This window comes from Mesitornis unicolor, unplaced genomic scaffold (genome assembly GCF_000695765.1).
Source record: "Mesitornis unicolor isolate BGI_N332 unplaced genomic scaffold, ASM69576v1 scaffold45044, whole genome shotgun sequence".
NCBI lineage: Eukaryota > Metazoa > Chordata > Aves > Mesitornithiformes > Mesitornithidae > Mesitornis > Mesitornis unicolor.
The window spans coordinates 13,321-34,448 of record NW_010181621.1 but is presented as its reverse complement, the minus strand read 5'-3'; the positions used below and the strand labels follow the sequence as shown (position 1 = coordinate 34,448).

General features: G+C 41.8%; 2 protein-coding genes across 3 annotated transcripts; both read left to right on the top strand.

Moving 5' to 3' along the window:
- Positions 1-844: 844 nt before the first annotated feature.
- Positions 845-7,583, top strand: PLAG1 (pleiomorphic adenoma gene 1). 2 transcript variants are annotated; one of them, XM_010183475.1, is made up of 3 exons: positions 845-945; positions 4,666-5,024; positions 5,619-7,583. In XM_010183475.1, exons 2-3 carry the CDS (start codon positions 4,783-4,785, stop codon positions 6,880-6,882), a joined length of 1,506 nt encoding a protein of 501 aa, XP_010181777.1. In that variant the 5' UTR covers positions 845-945; positions 4,666-4,782; the 3' UTR covers positions 6,883-7,583. The 2 variants fall into 2 exon arrangements, with proteins under 2 accessions (XP_010181777.1, XP_010181778.1); XM_010183476.1 differs by lacking the exon at positions 4,666-5,024 and having other exon boundaries at positions 851-945.
- An 11,957-nt stretch (positions 7,584-19,540) lies between these two features.
- On the top strand, positions 19,541-20,590 carry MOS (v-mos Moloney murine sarcoma viral oncogene homolog). The gene has a single exon (XM_010183474.1). It carries the CDS (start codon positions 19,541-19,543, stop codon positions 20,588-20,590), a length of 1,050 nt encoding a protein of 349 aa, XP_010181776.1.
- Positions 20,591-21,128: the final 538 nt, after the last annotated feature.

The window sequence follows — 21,128 nt, the reverse complement described above, 5'->3', positions numbered from 1 at the left end:
CCTGCTATGCCACGTGGGGTTACGTGCACTGTATAGGGCTCTGCCCTTACGTATCTGGAAGACACAGAGGGAGGAAACCTCCCCGTTACAATGAGGCACTGAACGTGTTTTCTGCGTATACCTGTGTCATCCAGGAGGCCTCCTAGCAAGAAAAGGAAGACATGCTGCAAATTGGCAAAAGCATGGTGGCAGGGAAAAGGGAGATATAAGGGAAATTCCAGGAAGGCCCTCTGGATTTGCTCAGGCACACCTAGACTTGCCCTCTATTGGGATTTACCTGTAGCATGTATGTCATTAAGAGGCTTTATTATTTTTTTTTAAATTAATTTTATTTTCCTTTGCAGGTCACCTTTTAAGCTGCTATTTCCTGTATAATTAAGCAGAATGAAGGCATTAGTTTCTAGTAAACTTGGGCCTAATCCAGAAATCTTCTCTTATTCAGTCCTTTCTGAGTAAGAAACTCAAGTCTGGGCCCAACATTTTACATTTTTCACTGTTATTTCTAAATTATTTGCGGTCTGTGGATTTTTTTTTTGTTTCTTTCTTAACTTTATTGAAAACTCCTTTGCTTTCGTCTAATTTTATCTCTGTGTGTGTTACTGTCCAGCATAGCATTAGTTGAAATAATGTAAGTATACTGAAAATTGAAGTGCATAATTGCTACTGATACTGCAAGAGCGATTGATTCCTACAGTTTGTAATTAACAGTACATAATGTTCTGTGCATGGGTTGGATCTGTCCCTTTTAACTTTTCCTTTCTGATTCTTTCCAACCCCTTGTCTTGCTGCATCCCAGCCTTTCTGGTTTCCCTGAAGTCTAGTCCATTCTTCCTTTTGTTTTTCAGACCAGTAAAAATGGGAAGTACTGGATTCTGGTTTCCTCCAAGAAGAGTCAGCGGAACTGGTTAAGACCAAAATCTGAGGACTTTAGTGGGCAAACATCAGGTGTGCATTGAACAGAGGCTGCTTTAATTTTGCTTTAAGTATATGCTTCTTTTAAAATAGTATTATATATGAGCTTTTGTGTAATGTTTGTTATATTTGATACTGCATATAATCATTCATCCAGCAGTTGTGAAAGCACCAATAAGAATGAGGATTTTAAGTGATAATATGTTGAGACACAAACAGGCAATATTACTCATAAAATTCTTTCAGCTGGTCTTTGGAAAGTGTAATATTTGAGGATCAGTGGTTTTTTAAGTTTTATCTCCATTGCTCAGTCTATAAATCCACAAGAAAAAAAAAGGAAGTGGTTATTTGCTATTCAGAGATCAATACTGAAGTTCATATTTGTCTCATTTGTTGAGAAATGGTACTGAGATAATAATAGTGCATACATGTTTTTTAATAAAACACTGTCATTGTCAAAGATTGGATCCACACTATATTTGTTATAATGATACATTTTTAAGGACACTTAAACACAGTTCAAAGTCAGCTTAATTAATTTTGGTCATAAAGGAACAAAACTGGAATTCTTCATCTGTGGGAATGTTCTGAGTTACCATCTGATGTAGCGCGTAGTTTTGGAGAAGATAACTGTAATGTTATGTTGGCCTGAATATAAGATGATCTCTACCCTGAGGTGCAATCCTTGCATTGAGAATAAGAGTGAGAAGTTGTCAGAATTGTTAATTTAACAGTTAAGCCTCATACGCTGTTCCACAACAAACACTGCTTTTGGCCTCACATCAGACCCCCCATATCTCCCTTCTGCATGGCCTAATATCCTGCATCTCCCCAGCCTGATGCACATTCAGTTCCTCCCTGCCTGCCCCCAGTGTTACCAGTTTGCCCCTATCCTCATGTTCTTAGATATTCCCATCCCCTATGCAGTGCTCCCTGCACCTCTCACAGCCCCATCCTACTTCTGTCCATGTCCCTCCTTGTGGACACTCCTCCTCCCACATCCCACCAGTCGTGCCTGCTTCCCTTGTCACTGGCTGGGCACAGAGGCCACTTGCTGCTGAGCTCTGGACCCAGCATGGTCACATTAACCACGCTCCCCTGCAGCAAACCATGGAGGTAGTTTCTCTGCCCTTTGCTGCTAATGCTGCCTGCCCCTCCAGCTGTAGATTTGGCAGGGAGGTGAAATCTTACCCCTTGAGACCGTAGCAGGGTCTGTGGAGCAAGTCTCATAGAGGTGCCTATGTAGTATAGATAGAATGGGTTGGAGGTTTTTCTTTTCCTCCCCCAGAATTTCATTTTTGAGGAGAGATTAGGCTAAAACAAGTTTTCATTCTATATTCAGGCCAATATGTGTATAAGACCAGTGTGTTCATTTACAGGAAAGCACAGTAAATTTTATTACGAGATTCTAATTAAAGCATATATTGAAAAATCTCTCAATCCACAAATTTATCAGATCTTTATGTGAATCAGACCCTCCTTTTGATTATATTGCCAGCCCCATGGAAGTCTTTGGAACTGGTCTTCATTTACTTTTAATGCAGAAACACTTTGGTCTCGAGTCTCCAAACAACTGTTTCATTTGTTCACTTATGAGCTAGAAAGCCGCTTATGAGACAGAAAATAAAATTAAGCTGATTCTTTGAAGACATGTCCGTGTTCCCACTTACGGAATTGATGTCTCCAGGCTTCATCCTGTGAGTGGGAATGAGTCAGAGACAAATCTGACATGATAAGGGTCCTTAAAGAAACACCTTCTCTGTCACTGGGTATCTTGAAAGAGGTTAGTGGTTCCATATAAAATTAAGGGTAGTAAAGGTGGTCTTAAAAAACTTCTTGCTTAAAGAAAGTAGCATAGTTTAACCTGCCATTCAAGCACTATAGGGTTCAAAGGCAGCAGATTTCCATCTTGGTGTGCCAGTGTTTCTCTCCTCTTGTAAAGACAAGGGAAAAGTTTTGGGGAGGAGGGAGGAAGAAGTACAAAGACATATTCTGTGTACACATTTCAAATAGAAATCTCAGTCTGAAGCTTTCATAAAATGCAGACATTAAAGAGGCACATCTCCTTCTTCCCCTCCCTGTCCCCCTGTCTTGCTGTGCATTGAGGAAAATCACAGGCCCTCCTTTCTCCCTGCTGTCTTCCAGGGGCATGCTGGAGCTCTTGCAAGGACTACTTAGTTTTACCCCCATCACACCAGGTCGCTGCTGCCTGCTCCCCCTCTGGAGTGGTTGGCAAGGGAGAGAGGACAGCTGAGACCAGGGCTAGCCCACCTCCAAACTATCCAGCCTCCCCTCGCTGCCAGCGGGGAAGAGTCCGAGTTGTTTTTTGGAGAGGTGGCGTTAGACTGGAGCAGCTGTGGCCTGGTGCTCCGGGCCCAGCTCCTGGCCACCCGGCTCCACCTGTCCCTGCAGCTGCTGGCTGCCTCGTCCCCGCTGCCAGGGCCCGTGGGGGCGGACAGCCACTAAGCACACCAACCCAGCCGCTGCCCCTGGCCTCAGTGCCGCCCAGCGCAGCTGCCCCGGCATAGGCCAGAGCAGACAGCAGCTGCAAGCTGTGACACTAAGGCAGGGGAGGTTGCAGCTTTTGAGGGAGAAAGCCAACATTTTAGAGCTTTCTGGCCCTACCTGTGGCTTGCATTGAGTGCCACCCTCCTGCCATCCTCCTTCTTGCTGCTGCTGCTGCCACAGACCTCATAGTCGGCCTTTCCCACAACAGGTAGTGCTGGGTTTGGTATCTAAAGTAGCAGTTGTGCTCCCACGATGAAAAAAAGCTGTCGGCTACCCCTGACAAAGGGCTGTTGAGTGCCCTGTAATGACAGGCTCCCAGTTGCTACTATGTGATACCAGATAATGAATTTAAAGTTGTTCACCAGCAAGTCAGACACGAGCATCGTGCACCTCCTTTAGCTGAAAGCCTCTGGTTTAGTTCACAGTTTGCAGTGCCCTAGCAGGACTGAGATCCTCCATCCTGAGATAGCCAAAATCTCAACATTTACAGCCCTTACATCTTGTTGCAGGATAGCATGAGGAGGGTGGGAGTCTCCACCACTGGGTTGATAAAATCCGAATCTATTTAATCTATCCCTAATCCCTGGGATTTCTGTTGTTAATACGTCAAGTCTCTGTGAGCAGAGGGTAAGTTTACAGGAGAATTTCACCTGGCACTAGCAATCATTGGCAATGCGTACATTTTACTAGAGTAGACGCATAGATCTGCAGCAATCACAAGGAGGTATGCACAAGAACATGAGCTTTGTGCCCACCCCCCCCCCCCCTTTCCAGAATATCAGCATGGTTATTGCTGCTTTTTCATGCAGGTTTTCAAACATTTCAAGGCTTACAGGTTTTCACTTTGATAACTGTGTGCGTGTGCATGTGCGCGTGCATGTGTCTGTGCAAACACCACAGGCACAGCTTTAATTCCTTTGAAATCCGAAGCTGCCAAAAGCCGTCTCTCGGTAGGTAGGCTCTTTGCCTGATGCCTTCCATAATCTGACAGAAACTTTGCTGTTCTCCATCAGTGCCTGAGGGGAAAGTTGTGAGGTGTGATTTCAGGGCATATGTGGATCTGTTCATCCTGAGCAATGCATTTTAAGAGTTGCAGCAAATAGTGTAAAGAAACCTACAGGTATTACATTAGACCAGCTGAACCTAATTTTATTTTTAAGTTTTATTCAGAAGCATCACATAGCAAGTAAACTTCAAAATCTAAGTTTAGTTACAAACTAGTTGTTTCTTATTTTTTTTTTCCAGTCCCCTTTTGCTTTCTTTTACGACCACATGAAACTTGAGAAGCCATCTAAAGCTAAATCATTTAGTGGAGTTGGGCAATTCCCAAGTGTCCAACAAGAAGGCCTGGTTTAGGCTGCGATGGCCACTGTCATTCCTGGTGATTTGTCAGAAGTAAGAGATACCCAGAAAGTCCCTTCAGGGAAACGTAAGCGTGGTGAAACCAAACCAAGAAAAAACTTTCCTTGCCAACTGTGTGACAAGGCCTTTAACAGTGTTGAGAAATTAAAGGTTCACTCATACTCTCACACAGGAGAGAGGCCCTACAAGTGCACACAACAAGACTGCACCAAGGCCTTTGTTTCTAAGTACAAATTACTAAGGTATTAAACTCTATTTATCTTTCAGATTATATTATCTATTTTATGTTGGCCGTGTTAAGCCGTGTAAAAGTATATATTTGTGTACGCCTTCAGCTGATTGCAGAGAGGATGTGTTAATTATAGTAGCCATTGGATTGTTTCTAGAATTCTAAATTACCTAAGTTTGCAAGCTAATGTCTTTGATTTTGTTTCTTAATTTGTTTTCTGCTTTTGTTTTCTGTTTGTTTGTTTGTTGTTTTGGTTTTTTTAAATGAGCATAGAATTTTCATTTGTATAAGGAATTGCCATGAAAAAAAAAAAGAGTATGGACTGAAAATTTTTTGGCTATGGACTGTTACACAAGTACTTTCATGCTTGCCCATATACCCCTGTTACATTAGCTAAAACCCACCAAAACTAAAGTGTTGCTATAAGACAAATGGCTCACGTTTTGCTATATTTAAATTTGATGAACTGTCTTTGTAGTGTCATGCTTTCAGTTAAAAGGTTCTGTTGCAAAGCAGCCCTTAGCGTAGTATATAGCTGCCATTAAAAAATGAGCACATGTGTTTTTTGATCAAAATAATTACTTACAGAATATATCTGTGTTTAAAGGCATATGGCTACTCATTCTCCTGAGAAAACCCACAAGTGTAATTATTGTGAGAAAATGTTTCACCGAAAAGATCACCTAAAGAATCACCTACATACACACAATCCCAACAAAGAGGCCTTTAAGTGTGAAGAATGTGGAAAGAACTACAATACCAAGCTTGGGTTCAAACGTCACCTGGCTTTGCATGCTGCAACAAGCGGTGACCTCACCTGTAAGGTATGTTTGCAGACTTTTGAAAGCACAGGGGTGCTGCTGGAGCACCTAAAAACTCACGCAGGCAAGTCATCGGGTGGAGTGAAGGAGAAAAAGCACCAGTGTGAACACTGTGATCGTCGTTTCTACACGCGAAAGGATGTCCGTAGACACATGGTAGTGCACACTGGAAGAAAGGACTTCCTCTGTCAGTACTGTGCACAGAGATTTGGGCGGAAGGATCACCTCACGCGCCACATGAAGAAGAGTCACAACCAAGAACTTTTGAAGGTCAAAACAGAGCCAATGGACCTTCTAGATCCCTTTACCTGCAACGTTTCTGTGCCTATTAAGGATGAGCTGCTTCCAGTGATGTCTTTACCTTCCAGTGAACTGACATCAAAGCCATTTACAAACACTTTGCAATTAAATCTCTACAACACTCAGATTCAGTCCATGCAGAGTTCTACATCTGCACACCAAATGGTTGCCACATCGTTACCATTGGGAATGCCTTGTCCAATAGATATGGAGTCTGTCCACCCTTCTCACCAGCTATCATTGAAATATCCGCTCGGTACTACCTCATACGCAATTTCTATGCCTGAAAAAGAACAGCCATTGAAAGGGGAAATCGAAAGTTACTTAATGGAGTTGCAAAGTGGTATGCCTTCTTCATCCCAGGATTCTCAAGCATCATCATCAAAACTAGGGCTGGATCCACAAGTAGGGCCACTAGATGATGGGTCTGGGGAGGTTTCCCTTTCCAAGGGCTCCGTTCCTATTAGCGAACCTCTAAACACCCCATCATTGGACTTTTCTCAGCTGTTCAACTTCATACCTGTAAATGGCCCTCCCTATAATCCTTCTGTTTCAGTGGGAAACCTCGGCATGAGTTACACACAAGAGGAGGCACATTCTTCTATGACTCAACTTCCACCACAAACCCAGGATCCACAAGATCCGAGCAATAGTATAGGTCTTGGGTCCCTGCACTCTTTGTCAGCAGCTTTCACGAGCAGTCTAAGCACAACCACCACCCTACCGCGATTTCATCAAGCTTTCCAATAGGATGTACAAAGCTGGCTTGTTACTGTCTATTTGTAGAAATGCCTTAGGTGACCATTTTTAACTTAGTGCCTACTATAAGACATTATAAATTCTCTGCTTTTGTACAGTACCAATCTCATGAAGCCAGTAAGAAATTTAAATTAACTTTTTAAAAATGTTTTGAAAGTGTTTATTCTCAGCTGTGTTTACTTTGTTGTTTTTTAAAAAAAAAAACAGTCTCATTGTATTGTTTTCATTTTCACTGCCAATTGACACATTTACAATGTTCAGTAGAAAGTCATACCAAGCAAACTCTCAACACTCATCCCTTTTTTAAAACTTTTTCCACCATACCAGCTATACTGTTTTATTGATGTCAGTGGTAGAATTACCACTTCTTTTAATATATTTCAGTATTTGCAAAGAATCCAGTTAAAGTATGTATCACAAAGGTTCCTGAAGATTTGGAAAAAAAATTCTCCAGTCCCCTTCCCAAACAAATCCTCTTCCCAAATGATGACACATCTGATCTGTTCTGTAATGACAAATCTAAATTTTTTAAATAAATATAGAATTCAGATTTTTCTGAAAACTCGTGTGTGTATATATAGGAGTCCATATATACACATGTACATATATATAGCATTTTGACTTGTATTAAAGTCATTATAAAAGGTGTAAGAATTTTGCCATTTTCTGGCTTGAATTTTTGTGGCCTGTTACGGATAATGGAAGAAAAAAAATTAGTTTAATTCTCCAAAATCATGGCCGAACAGAATTTCAACAGAGAATCTCTGCTTGCCTAAATGACAAATGTTTCAAGTTGAATTTGGAACTGTGTTGTTGTGCTTTCATGACTCTGGTAGAGGGAAACAGGCAAAATTTATGGCTGATCTTGAAATATAAAAGTGTTGTAATTTAGTAACGCAGAATATTTTGTCGCAGTTTTTGTTTTAATTCTTAACTTGCTGTTTTTTCTCTTTAGTAGCATAGAAAGAGTACTGCATAGGAATCTTTCAATAGTGTATTCACATTTGTAGGCATCAGCCTTCTCCCAGCTGCCACCACCAAAGGGTGGATCAAGTCCAGCCAGAAAGTGTGTATCCATTTTCAGTTCAATGCTAGTGTGCAGTCAGAGAGTGAATGTAAATTTGCAAATACCAGTTTTCAGTTTTTGTTTTTTTGTTGTTTTTTTATTGGAATGATCTTTTCAGTTGTGTTACATGGTGTGTTATGTCCTCCTAAGCAACAAGTTAGATGTTAATCACACTTTCTACACCTGGGTACTTGGTTAGGGACTTTTTGCCCATTGCCAAGATTTAAAGACAGGACTCTTAGGAGTGAAGTAAAAGCATATTGCTTACACCACTTTTACCTAATGCAATATATTCTATTTCCCAACCCCTATTAACCAAAAGAGGAAAAAAAATGCCCCCGTGATGCATGAAAGCAAACTAGATTTGCTGCAGTTCAACGATAACATTCTTTTCCTTGTCATTTTTGTACAAGGAATTAAAAAATAGAAATCATGTACATTAGTATCTCTCAAACAATAATGAGGATTCATACAAGGTTTTAAGTGGTTAAACTAGATATACTTCACAGAAACAAAAGTTGCTCCCATTTAAGGAGCTCATGCTCCGGATGTTTTATAAGTAGCTCCTACTTTTTTTTTTAATTCTAGGAGCAATATGCAGGTGTAGTTTTACTATTTTATACATATGTGTATTTAAATTTTATTACTGAAAGATAACATTTTTATAAATGTGTTTGTGTTCCAAAGGCATTAAAATAAGGATGTATTAATAAGGAAAATACCTTTTGAAATTCTGCAAACTACTCCTAGATTTTGGGTTTAGGAGCATGTTATCTCAGAGTGGGCTTTTAGCTCTGCTTCATGACTGCTTCCTCTGGTTTCTGTGAAACAGATTGCTCGTTTACTTACATCTTTAGTTGAATGATTTGTTCAATATTGCTTTTTTTCTCGTCATCTTTCTGAAGGAAATTAAAACATAGATGAACGGAGCACAAGGTGAATGCAACCGAATGTAACTCTAAATCAGCAACCGTAACGCATCTAGGAAGAGCTCGTGTTTATTCTCAGTCTTTTAAATCAGTCTGAGATGAAGATAAATGGACTTCATTCCTCCAGTGGGCCGTGTCCCGTGTGGAGCCGAGCATCTGCGACCCCCCCCCCGCGAGCGCTGCCGGCCTCCGCCCCCCCCCCCCCCCGCGAGCGCTCGGCATCCCGCGGCTGCCCTAGCAGCCTCTGGCACGCAAGTTTCCAATTCATAGCGACCGTTTATCAGTCTCAGTTGCCGATTAGACTTGATTAAAAAACCAAAACCCAACAGACACTTTGCCAACACCCATTTCTTAGCACATAGCCAGAATCCTCACTACTTCATTCGTGCCTTAGCTTCCTGAAAAGGGATTGACATTTCACTTTGGAGTTAGACGTACATTTCACTGGAGAAATAGGGACCTCAGACAAGATATTGAACCTCATTCAGTCAGGGTTTCAGTGGGTGGCTGCACCCAGTGTGCTTGCCGCTGAACTGGGATGTATGGTAACGTGGAAGCAGACCGACAGCGTCAGCAATACTACCACCACCGGAGTATCACTTAGGCAGAGTCGATATTGGCCACTACTAAACCATCAGTTTTTAGACCCTGTTTTCTCGATTTCAGATGGATTCTCGGCGGGTGGGGGGAGGGCTGGCTGATCATGCACCACTCTTTGTGCAACTTCTAAACTTCTAGTAACATTTGTTTTTTTAAAATATATATATTTTTGTGTACTTGTTGCTTGTGCTTTATTTAGTAGTAAATTGTGGAATAGAGTGATTTATTGTTAATTTGGCAGTAGCGGTTTTTAAAAACCATATACTGACTGAAACATGAGCCAGAGCTGATTGCTTTATTAAGCTAATAATGAATGTTAAGAGTACATATTTTCAGGATCATTTGCCTAGTGAGCTAAACATGTATTATAGGCCAATATTTTTTAAAATAAAGCTTGGTCAACCTCTATGTTACACATATTACAAGATATAGCACTTTCAAAAAGAAAACCTAAACCTTTTAAGAAAATTTCTTACAGGTTATGCTTTTTATTATAAAACCTTTTATTATAATTTGTTTCAAGTGCCATTAGATTACATATATGTAGGCCTTTGGTATAATGCTTTGTGTACAAAATGGTAGACATTGTAATTTTAAACAGGTACATTTTTACAGTGTTTTCTTACCAATTTGCTATATTGCACAGAACCAGTGTGTCTTTCTTAAGGGTTTTACAATGGTTTTTACTAGGTTTACATGTTTCAAACTACACTGTCTTCTACTGCCATTTTGAATACCAGTCAAAAAAAATTAGGAGTTTGTCCTCACCAATTGCAAACTGTGTCCTCTGGAGTTCTGGATGGTAAACTATGGCAAAAATGTTTAACATGCAGTATTTGATACAGATTTTTTTTTATCATATCCAATCATCGCTGTGCTGCTGTCTGAAGTTAACTTAGGGCCTAATCCTGCATCCAGGTCAAGGGAAGCAGGATTGTATCCTTCGTTATGCCTGTCTCATACACTGGTTTAGCAGCTCACCCCGTATACTTCTCAGTCCATAGATAAGCCTCTGAAATAAATGTACTTAGCTGGTATGTAGTAAACTGTATAGGCTTAGCTGCCCATCCTGCCAGTGTACAGTTAAAGCCACAGCCTCCTTAGCATCACCCTCAACGTACGAGTAACGCCACGGTGGTTCCAAATGTGTTTGGATAGTCCCAAAGCCTTTATGCAATAAGGGTGTCTTACTTTTGTTGGAAGGCAGTGTCTTTTGATAACAGTTATCTAGCCCTGGAAGTGACACAGAACTATTGCTAATCATATGTAAACACTTTTCAGTATAAGCTTCAGTGGTACAGTTGAACCAGAGTGAATGTTTATCTCCTCAGAAACACTCCTGCAATATTGTTATATTGGATCATGCTGCTAATGTAACTTGGGATACAACTCCTCTCATGGTGCTACAAACCTCCCTGTCTCATTCAGATGTATTTTTACCCATAGAAAAAAGGACTATACTAGACCTATAGTTGTATGATATATTTTTATACTGTGACTTAATTTGTCATTAATGAACTTTGTGCAACATCACAATGTATTCATATGCACTTGCAAAAGTAAAATTTTGGACATGCAAATTTAAACGCTGACAAGCCCAGCTCTTGTTCACAAAAATAGGTGACTGCTAGTTAAAATTAAATGCGGGCTTTTTATATGGTGTGGAGTGAAGAACATACTATATATTACTAAATGCCTTTGAATTTAGAAAAAAACAAACTTGAAAAAGTATATTGGGGAATGATGACACACCCAAACCTGACTCGAATTGGTGAAATTGTATTTTTAGCTAGTGGAAAAATTGTTTGGACTTGTATGCTAAAATGTTTTAATGATAAAAGTTTTGAGTCAAAAATAGAGAAAAAAGAGAACCCAGAAAACCCTGCATTCCAGACTGAATTTGTATATGTTTCTTGCATTTAAAATTTGCTATCCTGTGATATGGGAAATCGAGTTGCTTATCATGTATATGTACTTTAAAATGTATTCACAAACTACTGTTGTATTTGTATAAAATATAGACAAAAAGATTGCATATATATTTTTGTGTATAAGCTCTGTAAAATAGCAATCACATTATGAAGCTGCAGCAGAACTTCATTTTAAACATTCACATCCAAAGAAACAGACTATTTATTGTCCACATACCCTGATTATAAAATATACCTTGCTGCTATTAAACAATAGTGCTGCAGCTTCTTGTGGCCTACAGTGTTATGTTTGCTGTACAAAAATATGTGAACTCCACAAAATATATCAATAAAATTACAGAATGGTTTTAGTTAATGAATAATTTATGCCTGGCATTTCAATAGATAACCTTGATCTGCATGTTTGGGATTACAATAAGCAATTACAGAATACATCCAGTTTTGCTGGGTGTGGTTGTGCTGAGTTTGCAAATGTGTAGCTGTCTTTCTAACTTCCGTCTGGTAAAATGTCAGTTTTTCAGAAAATCTTTAAGCATAAGTATCTGCATTACACGATTTCACCAAGGAACAAATTGGATGATGCTACTGTGTCTGTGACAAGACAGATCTGAACTGAAGGAAGCATTTGAGTTTGCCATCAAATTGCACTTTGAATGAGGCACTGGAAGGTGAGTTTGGGGTTTCTGTAGTGGGACTGCTGGTTTGGGAGATGTAGGTGAGTGATCCTCCGTCACTTCAGGTTAATGTGAGTGATTTATATCAACTGTAGGATAAGCTGTAAGGGTGTGCTGCATGCGGTATGTGGGTTGTCTCTCTGAAGTGTTTCCAGGAGAAGCTTCGTTGTGTTGATCCCACAAACCCCCTGTCTGCCAGTGATGCTGCTGAAGAAGTCTGACTCTAATGCCTGGGGGGAAGAGGTGCTGCGCAGCCCGACGAGCAGCCTGCTCACAACTGCACAAAGTTGCCTCTGCTCAGTCCATACAGTTGTTCCCTAGCATAAACTGTTTGCCAGGAAAGTACAAGACTAGCATTTCATGTCTCATCCTCAGCAGTCTCTATGTTTTTCTGCTTTTGGGCTTCTCTCAGAATTTTCTAAGTCTTGACTTTTTAGATTTCTTGCTGTAACCCAGTCTGAGAGTCGTGATTGTTACAGAGTTGTTGGCTTTCGCTGTCTCTGCACACAGACACTTTTTCTTTGTTGTGGTCCCTATCTTTCTTCTGACCATCACTTCTGTGTTACAGGCTTCTAACTTGCTTGAGAGTGTTGTCCTTTTGAGACTCAAAAACCCTACAGATGCTCTGTGGTATACTCTGCAAAACCATTTATTCCACATCCCTCCAAGAGAAAACCACCCTGCTGTCTCGCTATCATAGCTGGTTACTGAATTAACATCCTTCCAAACAGACACCCTCTAGAAATTGCATCACTCTGTAATAGGTGGAATGTGATTGCATAGATGGTATCGGTGTTACATCCGGACATCTCTTGACACAGTCCCTCCAGCTTTCCTTGTTAAATTCAGAGCCACAGGCATCTTCTTTTCTCTCCTCTAACCACCCCTTTCCAAAACTTGCATAGGAAAGTATAGAAAAAGGGCCTTTGGTATCCTCTATACCTGGTCTCACTGTCCTCCAGGAGTGGAAGAGAAAGGCTATTCTGGTTTCCTCCTTCACTCTCCTTCGTTTCTTTCCCATATATAAAGCGTGCCCAAGCATAAAGAATGTTTTTTTGACAGAGAAATCCAAAACTGAGATGCGGAGCTGCTGCTGGACTACTGCTGCTGAGTAGCTCCATGCTGTTGGCTTCCCTGCTTCACAAATCAAAACATTGTATTAAAATTGGATAGAAATTAAGTTTTCCAAAGTGGCAGTTGCTGTAGTTGGCACAGCAAGGGCTGGCGGTCACAAACGGGCAGCAAGTAGGTCAGCAAGATAAGCTCTATTACAAAATTTAGTCTGTGCTTAAAAGTTTGAGACGTACTAGAGGATTAACTGCTGCTTATCATTATTAGCTGGGGCTGTTAGCAAATAAACAGCAAGGCTGTATTTCTGTGTTTTGAACAAGAGTGAAGGTAGTGGTGTGGAAAAGGACAGACCCCAGCAATAGCGTGAAGTTTCAAGTTCCTGCTCACCTGCTCTATCCCAGGTAATTCAGTATAAACTTTCTTGGCTCCTAATAAAGGCGTAACATCTTGCCCAGTATTTTTATTTTTATTTTTATATAATTATTTGTTGTAATACCTATGTGTCTTCAAGAAACAAATGTTTTCAGATAAATAAGTATTTTTAAAAAGATAATAAACGGTTGCATCCTTTGATGTCATCATCATCTCACAACCTTGGCTCCTTCGAGGGTGTTGGTGTCACCAAATCACCAGCTGCAAAGCTAGTTTGCCTCACAGGGGACTGAAGAGACATCAGCTGTCCTCTGAGCACCCTGTAACCAGGACTGTAGTAATGCTTGGGCTGAAAATCATTTGAATTTGATCCATAATGGTTTGCCCATGGCACTGATTTTCACTGTTGCACTGAACCACAGTGTACAAAGAAGAAAGGTTTTGTGTCATTTTCATATAAATCGGTCAGATCTCTGCTTCATATGTGCAAAATAATGGAGAATACCTGAACAGTCACAGTTTCTGCAAATCAGTATATTGCTTAAACTTTTATATATGTGTATATACACGTATACTCATGTGTGTGAGTGAGTACATGTAGATCTGTATGTGTCTGTATGCAGGACAGGGGGAGCAACCAAACCTAGAAAAGTTGAGAAATTAGTTTTGTTTTGGTTTGGTTTACTTCAAAATGTTTGAAGTTTTTGTGGTTTACGAGTCCAAAAGTAATCATGCAGTTTGTAAAGGTATCTGCTAGTGAACACAGCGTCTGGTTTCCCAGGCAAGTTGGAAGAGTTTCTTACAAATACTTGGTTAATCTATGAGAGACAGCAATTTATCTAAGGGGTGCACAGACTCCGGCGAGGAAGGTGTTTGTCAGCTGTCCTTGTGTAGTGTTAGATACAATTTCAGCAGAAAAGTTCTGTAGGCTGTGCCTTGGAAATTAAACACAACCTCTGGCTTATTGCCTTTATGTTAAATGGTTATACACATGGTCATGGGTACATGCTTAAGTTCCCTCACAGGTACTCACATTGAAACTGAACATAAAATGCAGGCTCTGTATGGTTAAGGGGCATGCCATAAATGAGTAACACCTAACAGGAATATCAAATATCAAATGTTACTGACAAATAAACACAGACTAAACTCCCAAACTGACTGAAGTCTGTCCTCACCTGAAAATTGGCTCCTCTTAGTTTGTCAGTGTCCCACTCCTTATGCCAACGAAGTATTACAGCATTGCCCTGTATTGTATGTGCTCTGTTCAGCTTGGGCATATTTTCTTCAACAATATTTTTACAAGGAGCTTCTGCTTATTCACTGTTGCAAACCTTGTAACACCATACTTGAACTGCACGACCCATTTTAATCAGGCAGGTTTCATACCCTGTTAACTTTGGACAACCGCTGATAATTTGCAGTGGCCCACCATAGTGCCCAGGCCATCATTTGAAATCCACTGAATTTATCTGATCCTCTTGCCTTTTCCCCTCTTAGAAGCTCTCTGAAGATGTTTTTGTAGGGACTCCCCTCATTTACTACGGCAGTGTATTTAATACAGTCACAGAGCTGGGCATTATCTGTGTTAATGGCATTGTGCAAGCTACTGGGAGAGACTAACCCTTTGATGCTTCAGTCCTAGACATCGGCATTAAATCTGCTGTACCTGAGAAAGCAGCTGTCACCAAGCACTAATGTTACCCCCAGGCCCTTTGCTATAGGTGATTCATTTTCCTCATTAAGCATTGAAGCTGTTTTCTAGGCCTTAACCTCCAAGTTTCAACTTCCACCATTACTTTTTGCCATCTCCCTGTGACCCGGCAAAGTCAGCTTTGCTCCAGGGGCAAGACTGCAAACCCAGTCTTGGGCTATTTGGCTGAAAATACTGCATGAGGTGCTTGCCATATGACAGCAGTAAATGGGGCAGCATAGGTACCCATTTTTGTATGACCAGAAAGTATTGCAATTGAGATATTAACCTACAGCAACAGGACCCAGACTGCTATCCCTAGTCTATTGGTGGTCACTGAGGCCCCAGTAAATTGGCTGTGAAACCTCATCTGCTATGCCAGTGCCTCCGGTTAACACCTGAGCGCATTCAGGTAAGGAAAGTCTTTGCTTCATGCTCTCGAACACACGGAGTAACCTTACTGGGGAGGAAAAAAGCATCAAGCAGCTGTTTGGCAATCTGTGTTTAAAACTTGATCTTATTATTTATAAACTAGGGTTTAACCTTTTAAAATGTTTATTATTATGTCCCTGTTCTAAAGATCAGCTGTAAAACAGCATCACTATTCTTGCAGATTTATTTATTCTTCGCATTCAGGTTTACCTCTGACTGCTTGAGTGAAATCTTGCTTGTATTTGCTATTCCAAGGTGTCATTTTTTCTCACCAAACTCTGAAACATGGACTGGATTCTTTTCTGGCTTGTGCTTATAGTAAAAAAGAAATATTTAATTAGTGGCCTGGCTTTAGAGCCAGCCTGTGTATGGACTGGCTTCAAATAATGGTATCGCTTACACCTGTGCAATTGTGCTTTCTGGCAATGCTGAATACCGTTTGAGGTCTGAGGTGTGACTGAAAGCAGCATTTGGACCGTGAAACACTGTATGTGTAAGGCAAAATATAGGTTTATCATCAAATCCTAAACTGATAGTATGGGGACTGACAGTAAATGGAGAAAAAACCCAAAACTTTGATTTGAGACTGGGAATAAAGCCTTTCAGAAATCACTAAGGCACAGGCTAAAGAACTGTGCTATTTTGAGAGTAGGACCGTAATTTAAGTACTTGAGAGATAAATTTGACTCCTTTAGCAAGATTAAAAAGTAACTTAGGAGAAACACAATGCTAGCTCTATACTGTAAAGCAGTTCTGAGAAGCCACTGAACAGCCAGGGCTTCAAGGGTTTGTTATATGGTACACCAACCAAACGCACAAAGAAATAAAGCAATGATTGTGGTGAAGGATGTAACTATACACTCTTAAAATCTCTGACATCAGGTCCAGCTCCCAGTTCTGTCCTTTTCCTGTTTTAGACAAAACTTTGGTTGTTAAGAACCACAACAGTGATGCACCTTGATCAAAATCAAACTCAGCATTGGATGCACAGGCATGTTTTACTTGCAGAAATACGACACACAAGCTTGAAACAAAACCATTGCTGCCACAGGTTTTGGTGGCAGTGATATATAGTGTAGCTGTGACATATTGCAGCCCTCGGGACGCAGACTGTGTGTTTCCCTCTTGTCTCTCTGCTGATGACTTCTGGTTCATACAGCTTCCTTCTTCCTTGTGGAAACAGCAGTGAAATGGGGCAGTGTGGTTGGGGGCTGTCATGGGTGCCTGGTGAGATGCTGTGGGTTCCCCTAGGGAAAGGTGGCTGGGAGGGATGGGGCAGGTTGTCCCAGCAGCCCTCCTCTCCTCCGAAAACAGCTCCCCAGGCCACAGTGCAGCCCCCTACTCCGGCCTGAGGTAATGCTTGAGCTAAACAGGGCTATGAAGTGTGGCAAGGACATCCTACAGCGGTTGAGTCTCATAGGAAGTCACTGGGCTGTGTCATCAATGGATTACAGGAAAATAATGTTTATGAAGAAGAAAAGCCTGTTTGCTTTTAAATCTGCTTTAATTGCGTTCCCATTGAAAGACACTGGATGTCCCCCTGCTCCAGTCCTCAGCAGTCAGCTTGAGGCAAGACAGTAAGTTACATTATATCTGTCTAGATCCCAGAATATACCCTTCTTCCTGTTCAAAAATTCACTGTATTCCCCAAGAACAACACAACATCCCTGCCATGACAGGGGCAAACCAGAAAGGTTTCTAGCAGAAAAGGATAACAGGAAAATTACTACAGAAGGGACAACTTGAAGGAACAGAGAAGGGACATAGAGTTTGAAAAAAAATAGTATGGAAGGTCTACTCGATCCTTCCAGGTGAGACTTTAACCAAAGATATTTGGGAACAGCCCTAATCCTAGCCCTCTGTTTTGTGAGCATAGATGTTACTACTGTGTTCTGCAGCATTCAAACTCTCCATATACGCTCCTGTGGTTATCAGTTGAACTCAGACCCTTCATCCACGTATCCTACCTATTCCTCTCCCTCAGCCAACTTTCCCTTCGAACCTCCTCTGCCACCTTAACCTGGTGAAAACAGGTGGCAACAAGTGCGCTCCTCTCATGAGCAGGCTGAAGTTCTCGGATAATTTATAGCAGAGATGGTCTCTCTGCTGTATTTATATACCATACATAGGTCCACATGAGAATTTGAGCCCTAATGGCTCTCAGAAAAAATTAGTCCCTTCTGGGAGGTGCAGGGAGCTTTGTGTTGTCAGGCAGCCCCACCTGCAGGGACTGTCCCACCCAGGGCCACTGAGAGGCCCTCTGGCATCCCTAACTCTTTGCACTCTCCCTTGTTAACAACTCCTACAATACATTTTAGCACCTATTTATCTAGTTCTTCCCCAGCCTATCTGTTTCACACTGGCAGGTGATAACCCAAATTCCTCATTCTCATTGACCTCTGGTCCAAGTTTGCTTCCCTGTGAATTGTGATGACAAATTTCTCCTGATAGCCCTAAGTCTCAGTACCAGGAAGATCTCCATCACTGATTCACTACAGAGTGAAGCCTTTGAAACTTTCTGGCTGAGCTGATCTAGAGTTCGAGTAGGGTCAGAAGATGTCTTTGGCACTTTAGGTTTGTCTGTTGAGGTGAACAGCCAACCTCTTCTGAAGGTGGAGAACACTCCTGTTCTGCTTGCACATGTCCTGAGCACCCCTGAAACCTCCCTCAATGCATCTGTGCTGCATCTTACTCACCCAGAGAAGAAAAAAAAAAAAAGGGACAGAAAACACCAGAAAAACTCTGCAGGAGCTGCCTGCAGAGCCAGTGCTGCCCAGAGGTAAACTCTGGAGAAACAGGCACCACCAATCTCTGAAGTTCCATGGCAGGATCTGTCTTGGCAAAAGTGGCATCCGGAGGAAGGTTCTGAAGGGTGGGAAATGGGGACCGAGCTTTCCAAAATATTTGTCAACATGTACAGAAATATACTTACTGGAATGTTCAAAAGCATTTAGCTGTATAGGTGTCATAGGGGTGCTCTGATGGAAGGGTAGTACAGCAGGCACCAAACACCAAGGCAGCTGGCATAAGAATTGTGAATATGTGAAAGCAGGGTCAAAAGGGCAAAGCCTCTCTAAAAAAAGCATTGGGATGAGCAAAGCAAAATTACAGTTGTTTGATTTCTGCCAGAACAGCTCCATAGATTTAGCAATAAGTTTACTAGGGAGAATTCAGAAACAAAATACACACCTGTAGTAACTGCATGGGGTGTGATGGGAAAACACACAAATCTTCATGTATAATTCTATTTACTATATCAGATAGATGATACAGAGAAAACATTTATCTTCATGCTGCTATTAAGCTTGCTGTCATGCATGGGCAGGGATGAGCAGCCAAACCAGCTCCCTTGTCCCAGTCACATTTAAATAACAGGTCTCTACAAATGTTCTCTTATACTCAGTTTTGCCTGCCATAGGCTCATAAAATGCCAGCACTCACCATTTCAGCTGCTCCCTCTGACAACGTCTTTGAGCTGTTTAATGCATGTGATGATAATCGTTCTTGTCTGGAGCCATGGTGAAATGCATTCACCAATCTCTGTCTTATTTCCTGCAAGGGCATTTTGCTAGAGGCATTCAAGGGGCAAAATATCTTTCTTTTCACTTGAGATAACAAATTATGTGAAATACATGTGAGTTAATATTTTTTTAAGTTTAAATCCATTTGCTTTGTCTTTCTAGACATTTAAGACAAGAATGGTTCCAGGTGAGCCTGGTTGGGTTCGGGTAGTTGTGACAGATGCGGTTAATTTGGGGGTGGGAGGGAGAATGGTGAAGAGAGGATAAAAGGCTTTTGAAGCTACTCTAGAGCCTTTTCTGTCAGGGGAAATTTGCTAGTCTTTTGTCCTAGTAACTACCTCTTGTTTTGGCCATCTTATTATGCCCTCACCTATTCCTCTTAATAGTTTTCTTCCTTTGGAGTTTTCCCCATCTGCAGATTTGCGACCCTGCAGCAGCCCTTTAGTTATCCCTGGCAAAGACAGTAAAAGCTTCTTGGGAGGAGCACATTCAGCCAGGACCCGCCGGTTGCCTCCACGCCTGGCCTGGTGCTCCATCGACTGGGATCAGCTCTGCCTCCTGCACCCCCTGGGCTCTGGGGGCTTTGGGTCTGTCTACAAAGCCACCTACCGTGGTGCAACTGTGGCTGTGAAGCAGGTGAAGAAGAGCAGCAAGAACCGGCTGGCATCACGACAGAGCTTTTGGGCTGAGCTGAATGTGACCCGACTGCAGCACAATAATGTGGTACGTGTAGTGGCAGCCAGCACATGTGCCCCAGCCAGCCAGAACAGCCTGGGCACCATCATCATGGAGTATGTGGGTAACATTACCCTGCACCATGTAATTTATGGCACTGGCGATGTGTGGACACAGGGTGAGGATGATGAAGGAAGATGTGGAAGGAAGGACCTGAGCATGGAAGAGATTGTCTGCTATTCTTGTGACATTATGACGGGCTTAGCCTTCCTTCACTCACAGGGCATTGTGCACTTGGACCTGAAGCCTGCAAACATCTTCATCACTGAGCAGGGAGCGTGCAAGATTGGAGACTTTGGGTGCTCCCAGAAACTGGAGGAGGGCTTGTCCCAGAGCCCCCATGTTTGCCAGCAAGGGGGTACATACACGCACCGTGCCCCTGAGCTGCTCAAGGGAGAGAGAGTCACCGCCAAAGCAGACATCTACTCCTTTGCTATCACCCTCTGGCAAATCGTCATGCGAGAGCAGCCCTACCTGGGTGAGCGGCAGTACGTGCTCTATGCTGTGGTTGCCTATAACTTGCGCCCTTCGCTGGCTGCCGCTGTTTTCCAGGAGTCGCCCGTGGGCCAGAGACTGCGGGGCATCATCAGCTGCTGCTGGAAGGCAAACGGAGAGGAGCGACCCGGCGCAGCCCAGCTGCTTCCCAGCCTCAGGGCCCTCAAGGGGAGCCTCTAGGGAACCTCAGGACTCACTGTTTCTTTTATCACTGACTTTTCTTTCCCTCTGCCTTTCCTCCAAACAGAATGAGTTTAGCCCCTGTCTGATATAAAGGCTTTCTTGCTTTTTTTTTAATGTGTATATATACTGGGGGAAAAAAAAGAAGCTGCTTTGTTATAAGAAGATTATAAATAAAGAGATTTAACAATACTGTGGGTTTTTACCGTGGGAGGGGATAAAAGGCAAGGATCAAGATGTTGGCAAATATGACTCTTTCTGGTTGATCTGTTGTGTGCTGCTTTGCTCAGGGAGAAACCGGGGAATATAATGTGCAGAAAAACAGTTATATTCAAATAAGTGAAGTACAAAAAAGGGCTGCTTTTGGAAGGTTCTTTGGATATAATACCTTTTGGTATTTCCAAAATGTCAGCTATGAGTAGTTCTTTAGACTAGCTAGGTTTGTGCATTTGAGCTTTTCCTCTTCATTTACCAAGGAATGAGTATGCATCACAAATCAATGAATACAGAAATAAAAAATTGAGCGTCAGTGGGGTTT

Coding starts and splice junctions, on each gene's coding strand:
- PLAG1 (XM_010183475.1), top strand. CDS start 4,783: ATGGCCACTGTCATTCCTGGTGATTTGTCAGAAGTAAGAGATACCCAG. Junction 5,025..5,618: donor TCTAAGTACAAATTACTAAG/GTATTAAACTCT, acceptor CTGTGTTTAAAG/GCATATGGCTACTCATTCTC.
- MOS (XM_010183474.1), top strand. CDS start 19,541: ATGCCCTCACCTATTCCTCTTAATAGTTTTCTTCCTTTGGAGTTTTCC.